Here is a 19726-nt window from a genome sequence, read left to right as displayed (position 1 = left end):
TCTTTCCAGTATCTATTTCTATGGCTTATAAACGCTAAGTGCTCATTTGTTTCCTTAAAGGGGTACTCTGGTGGAAAACATTTTTTTTATCAACTGGTGCCAGAAAGTTAAACAGATTTGTAAATTACTTCTATTAAAAAATATTTATCCTTCCAGTACTTATTAGCGGCTGTATATTACAGAGAAAGCTCTTGTTTTTGGATTTCTTTTTTTTTTCTGTCCACAGAGCTCTCTGCTGACACCTCTGTTCTTATCAGGAACTCTCTAGAACAGGAGCAAATCCTCATAGCAAACATATGCTGCTCTGGACAGTTCCTGAAACAGACAGAGGTGTCAGCAGAGAGCACTGTGAACAGAAAAAAAAGAAATTCGAAAAACAAAAGAGCTTTCTCTGTAATATACAGCCGCTAATAAGTACTGGAAGGATAAAGATTTTTTAATAGGAGTAATTTACAAATCTGTTTACCTTTCTAGCATCATCTTCAGCTTTTACTGCATAACCAAAGATTCTCTTTATTGCGTATCTTTACACCCTAATCAGAAAAGGAAGATTTCTTTTATACCATTATTTATTATTAATATCGCCCCCTTATCAGATAAAGACTGAGCAAGCTGATCTTTGTCTTATGTTCTAGCTGACATCTTGTATCTGTAGATATGGATCACTCACTCCGCTCACAGTTTTATATGACTTGTATGTTTTGCTGTTGTTATTTTAGTGTAGATGACATTGACAATTTTCACACAAATGGTAGCTACCCACCAGTCTTGTGTGCCATCTTGTGTTTATCTACAGCAGTGGTCTCCAAACTGTAGACCTCAAGATGTTGCAAAACTACAAGTCCCAGCATGCCCTGACAACCAATGGCTGTTGTAGTTTTTCAACATCAGCTTGAAGACCACTAATCTACAGTATATGAATGTTCTGTGGATGCAATATGGATATCACATTATGGTTCCTGTGTGTGGATCTAAGGACTGGGTGTGCATCTACAGTAGTGGTCTCCAAAAAGTGGACCTCCAGATGAAAAAAACTATAACTCCCAGGATGCCCCAACATTCATATTTGCTAGGGCCAGGGACTATTAATAGTATTCAGAATATTGGGCAGACTATGTGGGCCGAATGGTTCTTATCTGCCAACACATTCTATGTTTCTATGTTTCTCAACATCTGGAGGTCCACTGTTTGGAGACCACTGACAGGGGCGTAGCTATAGAGGCAGCAGTTGCATCAGGGCCCTGGTGCCTAAGGGGGCCCCCAAAGCACATCTGCCCCATTAGAGACCAGTAATATAATTGGCATATGGGGCCCTGTTACAGAAGCTACAAGCTACGCCTCTGACCACAGATATACAGTATATCCGGGGATGTGGAATTACTATCGCCTGACACCCGGCACATGCAGTTCCGGGTGCCGGGCAGTGAATTTTTCCGTCCCTTGGCCCTGCTTCGGGCAGCAGAGCTGAACCTGGAAGCCCCTGACAAACACGGCGATGCTCAGAGGGGTGTATGGAGGGGGCTCCGAACTTGTGCCCGCTCCATACTCTGCAGCCCCCGGCTGTTTTCAATAGCTTAGGGCTGCCGCTAATAGCCAGCATGTGGCGATCGCGGCGGCTGGCTATTAACCCTTTCGATCACCGCTGTCAAAGCAGACAGCGGCGTCTAAAGGGACATGTGAATACTTCCTGGTGGGCTCCCTCCTCCCGACCCCCCCCCCCCCAACATAGTGGGGGAGATCCACTATAAAGGTAGCCGGAGACCTTACCTCTGCTTCCCTGGTGTCCCGACTGATTCCTCCTAAAAGTCCCCTAAGGGACTAATAACGTATTTGTAGATGTGAGGTATTTTCTGCCTCCCTCTAATATCTTAGTCTACCGAGAAATGTGTTAATGCCAATTATAGAAATTACTTTGTAACATTTACACCTTTTACCAGTTACACTTTTTTCACCCCACAGTACATCTACTTGTATATGTTATGAAACATATAGACCATTAGTTTGAATTCATTAAAATATGTGCTAATTATCTTGGCAAATTAATTCAACACCGTAATCCCAATCATACTAATGAACGTTAATGCCATAGTACTGTGCGCCCTGATCATTGGGTTTACTCATTTCTGACATTTCTGGAAATGTACAGAAAATAGATGTAATATCTTGCAGTACATGGTAAGATATAATTTGATACGATTACGTGTTGATTGATATCTTTGTAACTATGTACGCAACATAGAAACTGATTCAAGGCGATAGCTGTAGGCTTACAAAGATGTACCGTATATACTCGAGTATAAGCCGACCCGAATATAAGCTGAGGCCCCTAATTTCACTTCAAAAACCCAGGAAAAGTTATTGACTCAACTATAAGCCTAGGGTGGGAAATACATCATCCCCCCATGTCATCATCCAGACCCCCGTCATTAACACCCCCGTCATCCTCACCCTGTCATTTTCACCCCCGTCATCATCACCCTCTCATCATCCCCTTCGTCATCCCCCCCCCTTCATCATCACCGCCTTTCAATCCAGATGTTGCAAAACTACACTGTCCGGGCATGCTGGGAGTTGTAGTTTAGAAACATCTGGAGGTCCGCAGGTTGAAGACCACTGCGGCCTTCGTCATCATCCAGACCCCCCCTTTAGTTTTGTACTCACCTCCCCTCGGTGGGAAGGAAGGGTGAGCTGGTCCGGGCCATCTATGCTGTAGGGAGCGTCCTGTGGGGAGGGTTAGTCATTCCGGGCTGTCCATTTTCACCGGGCCGGCCCTGGACTAGTGACGTTGCCTTGACGATGACGCATAGGAACGTTTATGTGCAGGTACGTCTGCTGCGCACAGACGTCCCTGTGCGTCGTTGTCAAGGCAATGTCACTAGGCCGGGGCCGGCTCGGAGCGGAGAAGAGGACCTCCTGGTGAAGATGGAAAGCCCGGAATGACTAACCCTCCCCACAGGACGGTCCCTGCAGCATAGATGGCCCGGACCAGCTCCCCCTTCCTTCCCACCGAGGGGAGTTGAGTGCAAAACTAAAGGGTGCATTCACGTCACGTTTTTTACATAAGGTTGCCGTATAGGGTTTTCAATGAGAAAACTTTATGCACCTGTATGAAAAAACATATTCATTGACATCCCATTCAAAATGTACACAACTAGATGTATCCGGTTGTGTACAGTTTTGTTCTTTTACATTTTTTTCCTGTGCACAAAACCAAGGTCTACTACGGTTTTGGCCACAGGACTGTCCGGTTTTGGGATTCTCCATGATGTTATAAAAACCATATATTGTTTTTATAACATTGTACTTAATGCAAAACACATTGAGCATTAAAATACATTTGGTGGTGTCAGTTGAAGCTACAGAGACCCTTTAGGTCCTTGAAATGGGGCCATTAGGAGAAAAAAAAATGAATATGTTGTATGACAGCCTATATGTATTAAGTTTGTAATTTATTTAATTAAAAAATTAAGTACCTAAATGGGTTAAATTAACCCCTATGAGCTTTTCTAAAAGAAAAAAAAGTATCTATTTCAGCAGCTCTAACAAAGGGCTTATTCCAAATGCCCTAATGTACAGCAGCCTGGCCCCTTTCAATTAAAGGGGTACTCTGCTGGAAATAAATTATTTATTTATTTTTTACATCAACTGGTGCCAGAAAGTGAAACAGATTTGTTACATAGTAGGGTTGAAAAAAGACATACGTCCATCAAGTTACACAAAGGAATTGAAGGGAAGGGACATGATTGGATGAAAGGGATGGGATGTGATTACATTTCTGCTTGAGCATTAATGTTATTTAGTTCTGACCAGTTCCTGAGATAGACTGTTCCATAAATTCACAGTTCTTATGGTAAAGAAGGCGTGTCGCCCCTTTAGACTAAACCTTTTCTTCTCCAGACGGAGGGAGTGCCCCCTTGTCCTTTGAGGAGGTTTAACCTGGAACAGTTTTTCCCCATATTTTTTGTATGGGCCATTTATATACTTACATACGTTTATCATATCCCCCCTTAAACGTCTCTTCTCAAGACTAAACAAATGTAATTCTTTTAGTCTTTCCTCATAGCTAAGATGTTCCATGCCCCATATTAGTTTAGTCGCGCGTCTCTGCACCTTCTCCAGCTCCGCAGTGTCCCTTTATAAACTGGTGCCAAAAACTGAACAGCATATTCCAGGTGAGGCCATACCAATGCTTTATAAAGGGGGAGTATTATGTCCCTGTCCCTCGAGTCTATGCCTCTTTTGATACATGACAATATCCTGCCGGCCTTGGAAGCAGCAGCCTGACATTGTATGCTATTCTGTAGTCTGTGATCTACAAGTACACCCAGATTCTTGTCTATCAGTTTAATCCCCCCTAAGACATACGATGCATGCAGGTTATTAGTACCCAGATGCATAACTTTACATTTATCCACATTGAACCTCATTTGCCAAGTGGATGCCCAGACACTTAGTCTATCCAAGTCATCTTGTAACCTATACACATCCTCAATAGACTGTACCGTGCTACAAAGCTTGGTGTCATCTGCAAAGATAGAAACAGAGCTGTTAATACCATCCTCTATATCATTAATAAATAAATTAAACAGCAGCGGGCCCAGTACTGAACCTTGGGGTACACCACTAACAACCGGGGACCAACCAGAGTACGAATCATTGACCACCTCTCTGGGTACGATCCATGAGCCAGTGTTCAATCCAGTTACAAACTAAAATTTCCAAACCGTATCAAACGCTTTTGCAAAATCCAAAAACACGATATCCACAGCCATTCCTCGATATCCATAGCCATTCCTCTAACAAGGCTTCTACTCACATCTTGTACATTACTTCTATTTAAAAATCTAAATCCTTCCAGTACTTATCAGCTGCTGTATACTACAGAGGAAGTAGAGTGGTTCTTTTCTGTCTGACCACAGTGCTCTCTGCTGACACCTCTGTCCATGTCAGGAAGTAGGAGTAGAAGAGGTTTGCTTTGGGGATTTGCCCCTACTCTGGACAGTTCCTAAAATGGACAGAGGTGTCAGCAGAGAGCACTGTGCTCAGACAGAAAGGAAATATAGAAGGAGCATATAGCAGCTGATAAGTACTGGTTTTTTAAATAAAAGTAATTTACAAATCTGTTTAACTCTCTGGCACCAGTTGATTAGAGAAAAAAAAAAGTTTTCCAGCGGAGTACCCCTTTAAATAGAGCCAGGCTGCATCTACCCTGCACAGTGTGTCGCAGCGCCACATTAGAGTTGTGGCCCTCCATTCTCAGTATCAGTAGGGGTATCCAAACCTCCTGTGACCATAAAACATGCCATAAATGGATATAACCGTGTATGTGTATAAAATAAACAGCTGATCTGTATTATTGACACATCGGCGGTATAATATGTCGCTCATACACATTCCAGTAATTAGTCCCAATGCTTCCAGTTGGCCCTGGAGTTTTACAGCTCATGTAAATTATCAGTCGGTAGGATTGCAGCTTGACACGGTGACATTTACTTAGTGCCGTAAACTGCACGGAATACTCTTTGCCTTTACATCAAGCTTTTTAACAGGTTTAATGCTGCAGTTTTATTGGTCTGAGATGTTTGTTTTTTATTCCTCCGTAAGATTGAGCAGCACATTTTCCACTACTTAATGGTAATTTAGGGAGCTGATGATAAAGCGTCATCTGTACAGTATACTGTCACCCGTCATAAAGACGACTCCTTCATCAGACACATCCCGGGCACCTGACATGTTAATAGGGGAAGAGGAAGGTTACGGGTTATATTTAAATGATGTTCTCAGTCACTGGATCATTGACACTTCTGCTCCTACCTGCTAAAGTGCAAATTATAAATAACTGCTTTCTCAGAGGTGTTCATTATACCTCATTGGGTCTTGTTATGGAAAATGCAAATGTAATTTAAAAGTGTCAGCCCTTAGAATGAGCAATTACTTGTTCATTTCGGAGCATGTTTTATTGTCAGTGTAATAGTGCTTGTGTTTTTCTCAGGGAATGACTTCGACTACTTTTCTTTGTGCGTTGCGATCAGGGCTGGAGCCAACATTGTGTTGTGAAGGCATGGTGCGTGAGAGAGGATGAATGGGCTATGGATCTATTCTAGTGTCTTCAGTGTAGAACGGAACTACACAATAACACTATGGATAGGATTTAAAGGGTAACTCTCATTTGGAGAGACTGAAAATTGAGACTTCCGTGGCCCGATGCTAAAGCAAGCGGTGTTGCCAGGAGTTCGAACATGTCTCCTTCCATCACAATGAAATCAGAGCTACCCTTTAATTCGGAGAACTTACTAAATATTTTTCTATCTATAAAAACAGCATACGCTGTGTGCGATCTGCGGGGGTGGGCCACGCCCCCTTGTGATACCTTGCGAGGGGGCGTGACGCTAAATGTTCCGAACGCTGGCCAGTGGAGTACCCCTTTAATGCTCCAGGGTGGACATGTATGCCCAGGTGTGTTAAAGGGGTACTCCGGTGAAAACCTTTTTTCTTTTAAATCAACTGGTGGCAGAAAGTTAAACATATTTGTAAATTACTTCTATTAAAACATTTTAATCCTTCCAGTACTTATTAGCTGCTGAATGCTACATAGGAAATTCCTTTCTTTTTGGAACACTGATGACATCACGACCACAGTGCTCTCTGCTGACATCTCTGTTCATTTTAGCAACCATGCATAGCAGATGCATAGCAGATGTATGCTAAGGGCAGCATGGTGGCTCAGTGGTTAGCACTGCTGCCTTGCAGTGCTGGGGACTTGGGTTCAAATCCCACTAAGGACAACAATAAATAAAGCATTGTTATTATTATTATTATAATAATAACGTCAGCAGAGAGAACTGTGCTCGTGATGTCATCAGAGAGCATTCCAAAAAGAAAAGAATTTCCTCTGTAGTATTCAGCAGCTAATAAGTACAGGAAGAATTAAGATTTTTTAATAGAAGTAATTTACAAATATGTTTAACTTTCTGCCACCAGTTGATTTAAAAGAAAAAAGGTTTTCACCATAATACCCCTTTAAGTCCTGGATGGCAAGGATGTATCTGTACGCCCAACGTCTGCAATGGGTTAATCTAGCTATACCTCACATGTATATTCTATATCTATTTGATCTTTATACATAGGCGTGCGCAGCCTATTGCATTAGGGTGTGCACACTAAAGCACAAACTCACGCCGCACGCGTGCGTATATATATATAGGTAGCCATTTGCCCCTTTAATATGTGACACAGATGGGTCTGACTGAGGCTGAACGAATGAGTAAATGAAATAAAAATGCAGAATGAAGGAAGTAGAAATAAACTCTTAGGGGGGATTCATCAACATCAGTGTATGGTAGAGCTTTTTTTACCCCTTTCTGCTGCGTGTATTTGTCATTTAGCTGCGCAAAATTTACTAAACTTGTGCACGGGCTCTGTGAATCATGCGCAGTAATAGAATACAGCCCATCTCAGCTCCTTTATACTGGTTTCTATTTCATGTGTATGGTACGCAAGACGTTTGTCACATGACGTTTTGGCGCCATTTAGCCCGTGAGAGAACTTCTGAGGAGAACCTTTTTCCTATGGCTGCCTGATGTTCCTCATGTAAGTTTCTTGATTTCACTATTAAAGGGGTACTCCGGTGCTTACACATCTTATCCCCTATCCAAAGGAAAGGGGATAAGATGCCTGATCGCGGGGGTCCCGCCGCTGGGGACCTCCGGGATCTTGCACGGGGCACCCCGTTTGGAATCAGTCCCCGGAGCGGCGGCGTGTGACGTCACAGGGCGGGCGGCGTGTGACGTCACTCCTGCGCCCCCGTGTGACATCACGCTCCGCCCCTCAATGCAAGCCTACGGGAGGGGGCGTGACAGCTATTGTGATTGCTTAGTTTGGTGGGGCGGCCAGTTCCTGGTTGTTCCAAACTTCTTCCATTTGAGAGTTATGGGGGATAACTCTTCCCTTAGAGCTATTGGCTTTAGCAGGCGGGAGAAACTATGTTAGTACAGCATAAAGAACGACTCGGAAAGGCTCATGTGCATATTCTCTTTTCTAAGGATTACAACAGAACAGTATCACAAACTCAACTGGTAAATTACATCTTAAACACCCGCACTATTAGCCTGTAGATTTAGGTTAGTGCGGGGAATGCTTCTGTCTGATTCCCCTTAATGATACCCTCTACCATAGAAAGATGAAAGGAATGCAGCACTATTTAGACTGATTTTGTAAAATAATGGGTGCCAGCGTCCTGGATTCAACCACGACCCATGTACATAGAAAACAATGGCGCAGCACTCCAGGTAAAGTGAAAAAATCAAGGTGCAGTTTATTCAGTCAAGGATTACAACAGAACGGCTGCACCGAAGGTAAATTGTGTTTGAATCAGTATCCTCAGTACCCTGTATATTCAGTTTAGTCTAGTGATGCTGCTGTCGGATTCCCTTTAACTGAGCTTAAAACAGTACCCTGGTGGAAAGCATTTTTTTTAAATCATCTGGTGCCAGAAAGTTAAACAGATTTATAAATTGCTTCTATATAAAAATCTTAATCCTTCCAGTACTTATCTGCTGCTGTAAACTACAGAGGAAGTTGTATAGTTATGTTCTGTCTGACCACAGTGCTCTCTGCTGACACCTCCGTCCATGTCAGGAACTGTCCAGAGCAGGAGAGGTTTGCTATGGGATTTGCTTCTACTCTGGACAGTTCCTGACATGGACGGAGGTGTCAGCAGAGAGCACTGTGGTCAGACAGAAAAGACCTATACAACTTCCTCTGGAGCATACAGCAGCTGATAAGTACTGGAAGGATTAATATTTTTAAATATAAGTAATTTACAAATCTGTTTAACTTTCTGCCACTAGTTGATTTGAAAAAAATAGTTTTCCACCGGAGTACCCCTTTAACAAAATAAAATATATATATATAGGTCTAAACTGATGCATTACGTGAAACTAAACATATTTCACATGTAAAAGCATTTGTCAAAATGTACTATATGGGAGAGTTATACATGTGCCTTCTTTGTTTTGCACTACTTTCCTTTGTTACAACTGTCTTAGGACATCATGTATGTCATCAGGCATGCTTAGTTCAACTGCATAGTGTTGCACATTTTACCAACTTTGGTACAAAACTAACTTTGCTTTGTTGAGAACTCCCTTTAAAGGGGTACTACCGTGCTGGCAACTTATTCCCTATTTAAAGGATAGGGGATAAGTTGCCTGTTCGTGTGGGGTCCCGCCACTGGGGACCCCCGCGATCTCGCACGCAGCACCCCGCTCTCATCAGGCCCCGGAGCGAACATCCGCTCCGGGTCTGATGACTGGTGAGGTGATCGTGATGTCACAGCTCCGCCCCCGTGTGACGCCATGCTCCGCCCCTCAATGCAAGTCTATGGCAGGGGGCGAGACAGCTGTCACAATACGTCACAATACTCCGGCCCCGTGATCGGCAGTCATCAGACCCAGAGCGATGTTCGCTCTGGGGCCTGATGAGAGCAGGGTGCTGCGTGCGAGATCGTGGGGGTCCCCAGCGGCGGGATCCCGCGCGATCAGGCAACTTATTCCCTATCCTTTAGATAGGGGATAAGTTGTCAGCACGGTAGTACCCCTTTAAGGCCCCATTTTCTGAGAGAATGACAGATTTGTATTTTTTACCTTTCTTTCCACCATATGCCCTGTTTACACATTATACAAAGTCGAAATGATCAAACCTGGGCAGATGTCTGAGAAAATGTGACCTGACAGATGCATTGGTTTATTATTGATTTGAATTGGGAGGGGGGTGGTATAGAAATTCACAGGAGATGGTCTAGGAATGATCTGCATCTTGTTACGTCTTAATTAAAGGCACAGGCAAATGATTACAATAAAGCTCGATAAAATATTTTGCTGTTATATAAAGATCAATATATTTTTATGAGGCCAGCAAAGAAGAAATAATGGGCTGCACTCACCAGCTTAAAAGTGCAAACAGTGCTTGATTCTTTATTTTCAGAGGGGCATCACATCAACTGGCAGGACATCTCACAAGAGCTTCTGCATAGAAATGGGTGACAGCTGTTGCGCGTGCGCATGCGCGCTTCATCAGACCCTGCCCTCCTAGGTGCAGATCACCTTAAATACTCTCACCTGGTGACGTGCACAAAGGAGGGGCCAACAGGTTTTACAAAAATACCACATGAAATACAATAAAAACCAACGCACAAGGAGATCTCGGGTTGAAGGAAAGGCTGGATTTTAGTGTCTTTTTGTAAAACTGAAGGAGTTGCACTGCATAAATAGAAGTTATATGTTTTTATTGTATTTCATGTGGTATTTTTGTAAACCTGTTGGCCCCTCCTTTGTGCACGTCACCAGGTGAGAGTATTTAAGGTGATCTGCACCTAGGAGGGCAGGGTCTGATGAAGCGCGCATGCGCACGTGCAACAGCTGTCACCCATTTCTATGCAGAAGCTCTTGTGAGATGTCCTGCCAGTTGATGTGATGCACCTCTGAAAATAAAGAATCAAGCACTATTTGCACTTTTAAGCTGGTGAGTGCGGCCCATTATTTCTTCTTTGCTGGATTTATCTGGATTTCTTCCTATTCGTGAGCTTTTCGCACCGCAGCAGGTGCAGCACGTTTCCCCGGGTGGAAGTCTGCATTGTGCAAATTCATTGTCCGAGTGGAACAGAGGTAAAGAAAGGGGTTGAAGTGCCGACTGCTGTATCTTGCTATTTACTAAATATTTTTATAAGGTCTGGCTAATGTGTTGCATAAGGTATTTTATAAGAAAGATAAATCCAGTCTGTGTCTGTCTTCTTGTTGCAAAAATACAACTCCCATCATGCACTGGCTGTCATGGCATGCTGGAAGTTGTAGTTCTGAAACAGTGGTAGAGACTTTCAGTCAGTATGTGTTGGGAAATCTCCTGGCATATACTGTAAATGTATCCATAGACCCCCATTACCTGATGGGAGTAATGGGGATATATGGATATGAAGAGTGTCATTTTGGCCCCTGTTTTGGCTGCTTTTTAATGGGGTTTACATTTATTATCTGTATGGAATAGAGTAGGCTGCTGCCCTGTTCCGTAGAGCGATGTACAGTAAAGAGAAGTATACTGCAAGGTTTTTGATAACATGGGAGCCTACATATGATGGGTGTCCCCAAGTGGCATCTGTCATGTCTACATTGGAGATAAACATCGCAGAATTTCCACAACATATACAGTGGGGCAAAAAAGTATTTAGTCAGCCGCCAACTGCGCAAGATCTCCCACTTAAAAAGATGAGAGGCCTGTAATGTTCATCATAGGTATACCTCAACTATGAGAGACATAATGAAAAAAAATCTATAAAATCACATTGTCTGATTTTTAAAGAATTTATTAGCAAATTATGGTGGACAATAAGTATTTGGTCACCTACAAGCAAGCAAGATTTTTGGCTCTCACAGACCTGTAACTTCTTCTTTAAGAGTCTCCTCTGTCCTCCACTCGTTACCTGTATTAATGACACCTGTTTGAACTTGTTATTAGTATAAAAGACACCTGTCCACAACCTCAAACAGTCACACTCAAAACTCCACTATGGCCAAGACCAAAGAGCTCTCGAAGGACACCAGAAACAAAATTGTAGACCTGCACCAGGCTGGGAAGACTGAATCTGCATTAGGCTAGCAGCTTGGTGTGAAGAAATCAACTGTGGGAGCAATTATTAGAAATTGGAAGACCTACAAGACCACTAATAATCTCCCTCGATCTGGGGCTCCACGCAAGATCTCACCCTGTGGTGTCAAAATGATCACAAGAGCGGTGAGCAAAAGTCCCAGAACCACACGGGGGGACCTAGTGAATGACCTACAGAGAGCTGGGATCAAAGTAATAAAGGCTACCACCAGTAACACAAGCTGCCAGGGACTCAAATCATGCAGTGCCAGACACCTCCCCCTGCTTAAGCCAGTACATGTCTGGGCCTATATATACAAAGAAAAAGGACCCCAACTGACGCGTTGTGCCTACCAGCATTGTGCTTTTGTAATAGTGTCAAAATATACTCCTACATACTTAAATCGTGGGAACTCCAAAAAACACTAATTTTTACCACAAAACTATAATAAGAGTTCATACGGACCACTGAAAAAATGTTATCAATCTTTATTGAAACAAACCATATACATGCTCAACATACAAAACAAGGTGTGAAAACAGAGATTCCGGACTGCCACAGAGATATTTATATAAGGATATTTATGTATAATATTAGCACAAATGCCTGCAGAAAAACGATAAAGTGCCACACAATGTTTCACAATTTCACAATTAGACAATATATCTAGAATTAGAATACATCCCAATATATCGCTCATACTGCGCCTCCACATGATCAATGTGCTAATACTCAAGTGCAGGTGCCTGCATAGATGGTGCATTACAAAGTGCAATTGTGCTTACCCATATTGGTGTTGTGTCTCGGCGCCCCAACGCCGTTTCGTTATCCCACTTTTTCAAGGGGCCTGTCTGAAGTTAGAGGATTGGAAGAATGTCATATGGTCAGATGAAACCAAAGTTGAACTTTTTGGTAAAAACTTAACTTGTCGTGTTTGGAGGAGAAAGAATGCTGAGTTGCATCCAAAGAACACCATACCTACTGTGAAGCATGGGGCTGGAAACATCATGCTTTGGGGATGTTTTTCTGCTAAGGGACCAGGACAACTGATCCGTGTAAAGGAAAGAATGAATGGGGCCATGTATCATGAGATTTTGAGTGAAAACCTCCTTCCATCAGCAAGGGCATTAAAGATGAAACGTGGCTGGGTCTTTCAGCATGACAATGATCCGAAACACACCGCCCAGGCAATGAAGGAGTGGTTTTGTAAGAAGCATTTCCAGGTCCTGGAGGGGCCTAGCCAGTCTCCAGATCTCAACCCCATAGAAAACCTTATGGAGGGAGTTGAAAGTCCGTGTTGCCCAGCAACAGCCCCAAAACATCACTGCTCTAGAGGAGATCTGCATGGAGGAATGGGCCAAAATACCAGCAACAGTGTGTGAAAACCTTGTGAAGACTTACAGAAAATGTTGGACCTCTGTCATTGCCAACAAAGGGTATACAACAAAGTATTGAGATGAACTTTTGTTATTAACCAAATACTTATTTACCACCATAATTTGCAAATACATTATTTAAAATCAGGCAATGAGATTTTATGGATTTTTTTCCTCATTATGTCTCTCATAGTTGGGGTGTACCTATGATGAAAATTACACGCCTCTCTCATCTTTTTATGGGGGAGAACTTGCACAATTGGTGACTAAATACTTTTTTGCCCCACTGTTTCTCCAAAAGACCCTTCTAGACGCAGTGTGAAAAGAGCCTTATCAATGTATTTATATATAACAATTGTGTGTGTTACCTCCACAGGGCAGCAAACAGCTGTTGAACAACTACCCTGTATACATAACCAGTAAACAATGGGATGAGGCAGTCAACTCCTCCAAGAAAGATGGAAGGCGGCTCCTCCGATACCTCATAAGATTTGTTTTCACAACAGATGAGCTTAAATATTCATGTGGCCTTGGGAAAAGGAAAAGGTCAGTGCAGACAGGAGACTCTGGTCCTGAAAGACGTCCCCTGGATCCTGTTAAAGTTACATGTCTCAGAGGTACTGCATCTTTCAGTGTAAATCTTGGTTTATATCATATGTGGCGCTTTCTTTTCTAGGCTTCACATGATACATTTATTGTGATGCGTTAATTGTTATGACTGTTTTCATTTACATATTTTTTATGTGTTGTGAAAACTGTGCATTTCATCCTAAATCTTCAGTTAATAGAAGTCTTTACTTTATTTTCTTCATGAGAACCTTGTTCCCTGAGTGTATGGAGCGACAGTGCTCTGCTGAGCTATCTACAGCAATCCCATAGGAAATAAATAAAATACAGGGTGGGCCATTTATATGGATACACCTTAATAACATGGGAATGGTTGGAGATATTAACTTACTGTTTGTGGCACATTAGTAAATGGGAGGGGGGAAACTTTTCAAGATGGGTGGTGACCATGGTGGCCATTTTGAAGTCGGCCATTTTGAATCCAAATTTAGTTTTTTCAATAGGAAGAGGGTCATGTGACACATCAAACTTATTGGGAATTTCGCAAGAAAAACAATGATGTGCTTTGTTTTAATGTAACATTATTCTTTTATGAGTTATTTACAAGTTTCTGACCACTTATAAAATATGTTCAGTGTGCTGTCCATTGTGTTGGATTGTCAATGCAACCCTCTTCTCCCACTCTTCACACACTGATAGCAACACCGCAGGAGAAATGCTAGTACAGGCTTCCAGTATCCGTAGTTTCAGGTGCTGCATATCTCGTATCTTCACAGCATAGACAATTGTCTTCAGATGACCCCAAAGATAAAAGTCTAAGGGGGTCAGATCGGGAGACATTGGGGGCCATTCAACTGGCCCACGATGACCAATCCACTTTCCAGGAAACTGTTCATCTAGGAATGCTCGGACCTGACACCCATAATGTGGTGGTGCACCATCTTGCTGGAAAAACTCAGGGAACGTGCAGCTTCAGTGCATAAAGAGGGAAACACATCATCATGTAGCAATTTCGCATATCCAGTGGTCTTGAGGTTTCCATTGATGAAGAATGGCCCCACTATCCATGTACCCCATAGACCACACCATACCATCAATTTTTGTGTTCCAACAGTCTTGGAGGGATCTATAAAATGTGGGTTAGTGTCAGACCAATAGCGGTGGTTTTTTTTGTTCACATAAAAGTTTGCCTCATCACTGAACAAAATCTTCTGTGTAAACTGAGGGTCCTGTTCCAATTTTTGTTTTGCCCATTCTGCAGCACCTGAAACTACGGATACTGGAAGCCTGTACTAGCATTTCTTCAACTTATCTGTCTTTTCCTATAAAACATATAGGCTAAACAAGCAGCAATAACATGGTGTGACCCTGGTGCACCCTTAGGCTGGGTTCACACTACGTTTTCTCCCATACGGGCGCGCATACGGCAGGGGGGAGCTAAAACCTCGCGCTCCCGTATGCCACCGTATGCGCTCCCGTATGTCATTCATTTCAATGAGCCGGCCGGAGTTAAACGTTCGGTCCGGTCGGCTCATTTTTGCGCCGTATGCGCTTTTACAACCGGACCTAAAACTGTGGTCAACCACGGTTTTAGGTCCGGTTGTAAAAAATGAGCCGACCGGACCGAACGTTTCACTCCGGCCGGCTCATTGAAATGAATGACATACGGGAGCGCATACGGTGGGATACGGGAGCGCGAGGTTTTAGCTCCCCCCTGCTGTATGCGCTCCCATATGGGAGAAAACGTAGTGTGAACCCAGCCTTAGATAGCTATTGCCCAAACATTTCTTCTACTGACAACTATCCCGGCAGTCTTTATACACCTAAATGATTAGAGAGAAGAATAGAACACTGCCAGACATCCCAAAATAATAGTAGTTGAACTAGCACTTGCTTAATTTTTATTTTGCCAAACATCTTCCCATGAGAATAGACCAGAAGTCCACATACATATTAGACCATGGGTCAGTCCCAATGATATCAAATGTGTTAAAGGGTTCTCCAATTCCACATATTGATGACCTATTGTCAGGATAGGCCATCGATATGTGACCTGCAGGGTGCCCCAGCCAATCAGTCTGTACAGGCCCAGATTTATGATAAGAACCTGGCTTGAAGCCTGTACTTCTGCCTGTGGCTGTACTGGGTAATTGAAGTTCAGCTCACATTTACTTAAAGGTATACACTGAGAGCTTTTCCTGTAAATGCATTTTACAGTATACTTTTAGAGGATGGATAGATACACTGTTGATTTTCTGCAGTATATTACATTTATAAAATGGTGCTTAAATGTGGACATTCACCTCTACATATTCTATACCCTGCATGCAGTGGCGTCTCCAGCATTCATATTTAGGGGGGGGCACATGGGGGAGCCAGTGACAAAAGTGGGGGGGGGGCAATTTTAAAACGTGTGTGTGTGTATGTGTATATATATATATATATTTTTTTTTTTATATATATCATAAATAAATACATATATCCCGTATTTATCGGGGTATACCACGCACCGGCCTATAACACGCACCCTCATTTTACCAAGGATATTTGGGTAAAAAAAGTTTTTTACCCAAATATCCATGGTAAAATGAGGGTGCGTGTGTGCGCGTGTATACCCCGATATACCCCCAGGAAAGGCAGGGGGAGAGAGGCCGTCGCTGCCCGCTTCTCTCCCCCTGCCTTTCCTGGGGTCTAGAGCGCTGCTGTCGGCCCTTCTCACCCCCTGGCTATCGGCGCCGCTGCCCGTTCTGTCCCCCTGACTATCGGTGCCAGCGCCGACAGCCAGGGGGAGAGAAGGGGCAGCGGCACCCATTGCCGGCGCCGCTGCCCCGTTGCCTCCCCCCATCCCCGGTGGCATAATTACCTGAGTCGGGTCCGCGCTGCTGCAGGCCTCCGGCGTGCGTCCCCTGCGTCGTTGCTATACATGGCGCGGCGATAGCCAGGGGGTGAGAAGGGTGGACAGCAGCGCTCTAGACCCCAGGAAAGGAAGGGGGAGAGAAGCGGGCAGCGACGGCCTCTCTCCCCCTGCCTTTCCTGGGGTTGTATCGGCGTATAACACGCACACAGACTTTAGGCTAAAAATTTTAGCCTAAAAAGTGCGTGTTATACGCCGATAAATACGGTGTGTATATATATATATATATATATATATATATATATACACACACATACACTGTGCACAACATGTTTAATAAAAAAAAAAATGTTTAAAACATTTTATTAAAAATCTTCATACATTCTTGTTGCACAATGATTATTTTTTTCCGTTTTTGCCGTAGATTTTTGGGTAAAATGACTGATGTCATTACAAAGTAGAATTGGTGGCGCACAAAATAAGCAATCATATGGATTTTTAGGTGCAAAATTGAAAGGGTTATGATTTTTAAAAGGTAAGGAGGAAAAAACGAAAGTGCAAAAATGGAAAAATGCTATGTCCTTAAGGCGTTAAAACTAATAAATCTAGCTAATGATTTATACAACACAGTGGGAGCAGGCACTGTTCGTACACATATGCCTTGCGTCCTTAGGTCTCATTTACACGGATGGATCCCCAGCATATTTTACGCTACAGATCCCCCGACAATGGATCCTACAGTGCTGCCTCCATCTGTGCCTGCTCATAACGGCAATCCTCCGCTACGAGCAGACACGCTTTGATGTGTATACTCGCACACATCGCGGCTGCTCTCGGCCTAGCTCAGGAAGCAGGAGGAGCGGTCATGATGTGTGCGAGTATGCACATCAAAGCGTGTCTGCTTGTAGCGGAGGATTGCCGTTATGAGCAGGCACAGATAGAGGCAGCACTGTAGGGTCCATTGTCGGTGGATCTGCAGCGTAAAATACACTGTGGATCCACCCCTGAATGAGCCCTTAGGGTACGTTCACACGTACAGGATCTGCTGTATATTTTCTGCAGCTGATTTTGCTACCTATTGAAGCTAATAGTTTCAAAATCAGCTGCACAAAATATACAGCAAAAATATGCAGCTGATCCTGTACATGTGAATGTACCCTTAAGGGGTTAATGATAAACTAGCAGTGTGTTCACATGTTGTCCTCCCAGAGGGGTCACTTTCACTTTCCCTCCTCCAACAGGTCACATTACCAGAACAATTTATGGAAAAATTGCAGCAAAAATTGCGCGGCTTTACCGCGATTTATGAAAAATCGCAGTAAAACCGCACAATTTTGCTGCGATTTTTCCCAAAAATTGTTCTGATAATGTGACCTGTGGACACTGAAGGAGGGAAAGTGACCCCACTGGACTGCTACTATACACATGACCCAGCCCCAGGATATACTGCTGATCAGGGGAGGGGGGGAGGGAGGACACGGGACAGCACTCACCCTCACATGAAGCTGCTCTGTGTCCCGGAGGCCTGTCAGCTCTCGGCCCGTCCTCTCCTGTGCTGGGGGTGGAGCCATCATCAGGTACCTTCATCCCTGCTCTGCCTGTCTCTGCTAATGATACGCAGACCAGGAGCAGCGCAGGGATATCCTCAGCAGGTGCAGCGGGCTCTTTACCCAGCCGGTCAGTCCGCCCCTGGCCCCGATACTAGTATCGGGACAGCCCTATTTATTTTAAATTGGGGGGGGGCACAATGGGGGGGGGGGCACGGCCTGATCTAGGGAGGGGGGGCGGCCATGGCCCCTCTGGCCCCCCCCTAGCGATGCCACTGCCTGCATGCAATGTTTATGTTACATTTAAAAATTAGATAAAGGGGAGATTCTCTTAAAGGGGTGACATCAAGATTAAAGCTTTAACCTCAGGATAGGTGAAAAGTGTCTAAATGGTGGGGGCTGATCTCTGGGACCATCTGGCAACAAGGGATATCCTTGGGATAACCCCTTTATCCTCCTGTCTCTCTCTCTTTTAGACATATTTTGCCTATACAGCAAAATGCATCTCTTCAATGATTGTATAAGCAGTGTAGACTCCACATCGCAGGGTCCTTTTTAGTGTCATATACTCTCCCCAGCCAATTGATCTTCCCCATCCTAATGCCATATACATGTATTAGAAGTTTTCCTGCAGTATTGCCAAATAACTTATTGCCCCACAGAAGTTCTAATATTACACACAGTAGTGGCCCTACAAATGCCCTGTGTCATAGCTGTGTCCCATAGAGGTGCCTAATAATGTCTTTCCATAGTAGTATCTACTGTAGACTGACATCTAGTCATGCACAACATTTTATACATTCTATACATAGATCGCACCTAGCTTGCTGGCATATGATTTTACGATTTGTAGATAACTGATATTTCAGAATATTCAGATTGTTCTATTTACACTATATAAAACCACAAACGGCAGCTGAAACCACAGCGATCAGTAAAGCAGATACTGCACCTGCTGTTTAATGATACTAGTTGCTACATTTGCTGTTTCTTAAGTGTCTAGATAGATATTACCAGCTACAAATGTGTAAATAACACTTGTGCTCTCTAAAGGAAACTAGAAGTAGCAATTTATTGTGTTCTGTATGTGCCTTGATAGCTATATACACAACTTTATTCACCGTCAGCCTACACAAATAAAGTAAAGCGTTAAATAACATTAATAGACTGTAGAATCAGATCACCCTGATGCCAAGATGTTGAGCACGGAGAAGGTGCGGACTGCACCTGAAGACACAATGGAAAGACAAGGAAACTCGATTGCAGATCCAATAGTCACCTTGATTCACAAACAGCTACACGGATCATGGCAGGATGTTAAATAACATTGTAATACATTGCATTACCTATTTTGTACTGATCCTGAGCTACAGCTTGTACTTCAAGTCCAGAGCTGCATTCACAACTCAGCTGTTACTGGAAGCACTTTGCGTTGTGCTGACAGAGACCCCCTCTAAGTATCTTAGTTGGGCTCCTGGAATGCAGATCGACTATGTGGGCTCTACTTTGTTCTTAATGGGGTTACCCAGCCTTACAAAATGGATGGTCTGTCCATATGATAGTCCATCAGTATTAGGAGGTCTGACCCTGATGATCAGCTGTTAGAAGGGGCCTTAGGGCTCATTCCAGTACCGCAGCCCCTTCAGTGTTTACCTCAGCTCGTAGTAGGTACTCCAGTACACTTGCATGACCACTGCAGCCCCTTCAAACAGATGTTTGTTGGGGGTGTTGATAGTCAGACTAC

General features: G+C 43.5%; 1 protein-coding gene across 1 annotated transcript in view; it reads left to right on the top strand.

Moving 5' to 3' along the window:
- BEND4 (BEN domain containing 4) overlaps positions 1-19726 on the top strand; it is a 139036-nt gene that overhangs the window by 81549 nt on the left and 37761 nt on the right. Inside the window, 1 exon segment of the mRNA XM_056557173.1 lies at positions 13391-13631. Within this exon segment, the coding sequence (XP_056413148.1) occupies positions 13391-13631 (241 nt within the window).

Source organism: Hyla sarda, chromosome 1, assembly GCF_029499605.1.
Source record: "Hyla sarda isolate aHylSar1 chromosome 1, aHylSar1.hap1, whole genome shotgun sequence".
In the NCBI taxonomy this organism is placed as follows: domain Eukaryota; kingdom Metazoa; phylum Chordata; class Amphibia; order Anura; family Hylidae; genus Hyla; species Hyla sarda.
This window is presented reverse-complemented; position numbering and strand designations above follow the sequence as displayed.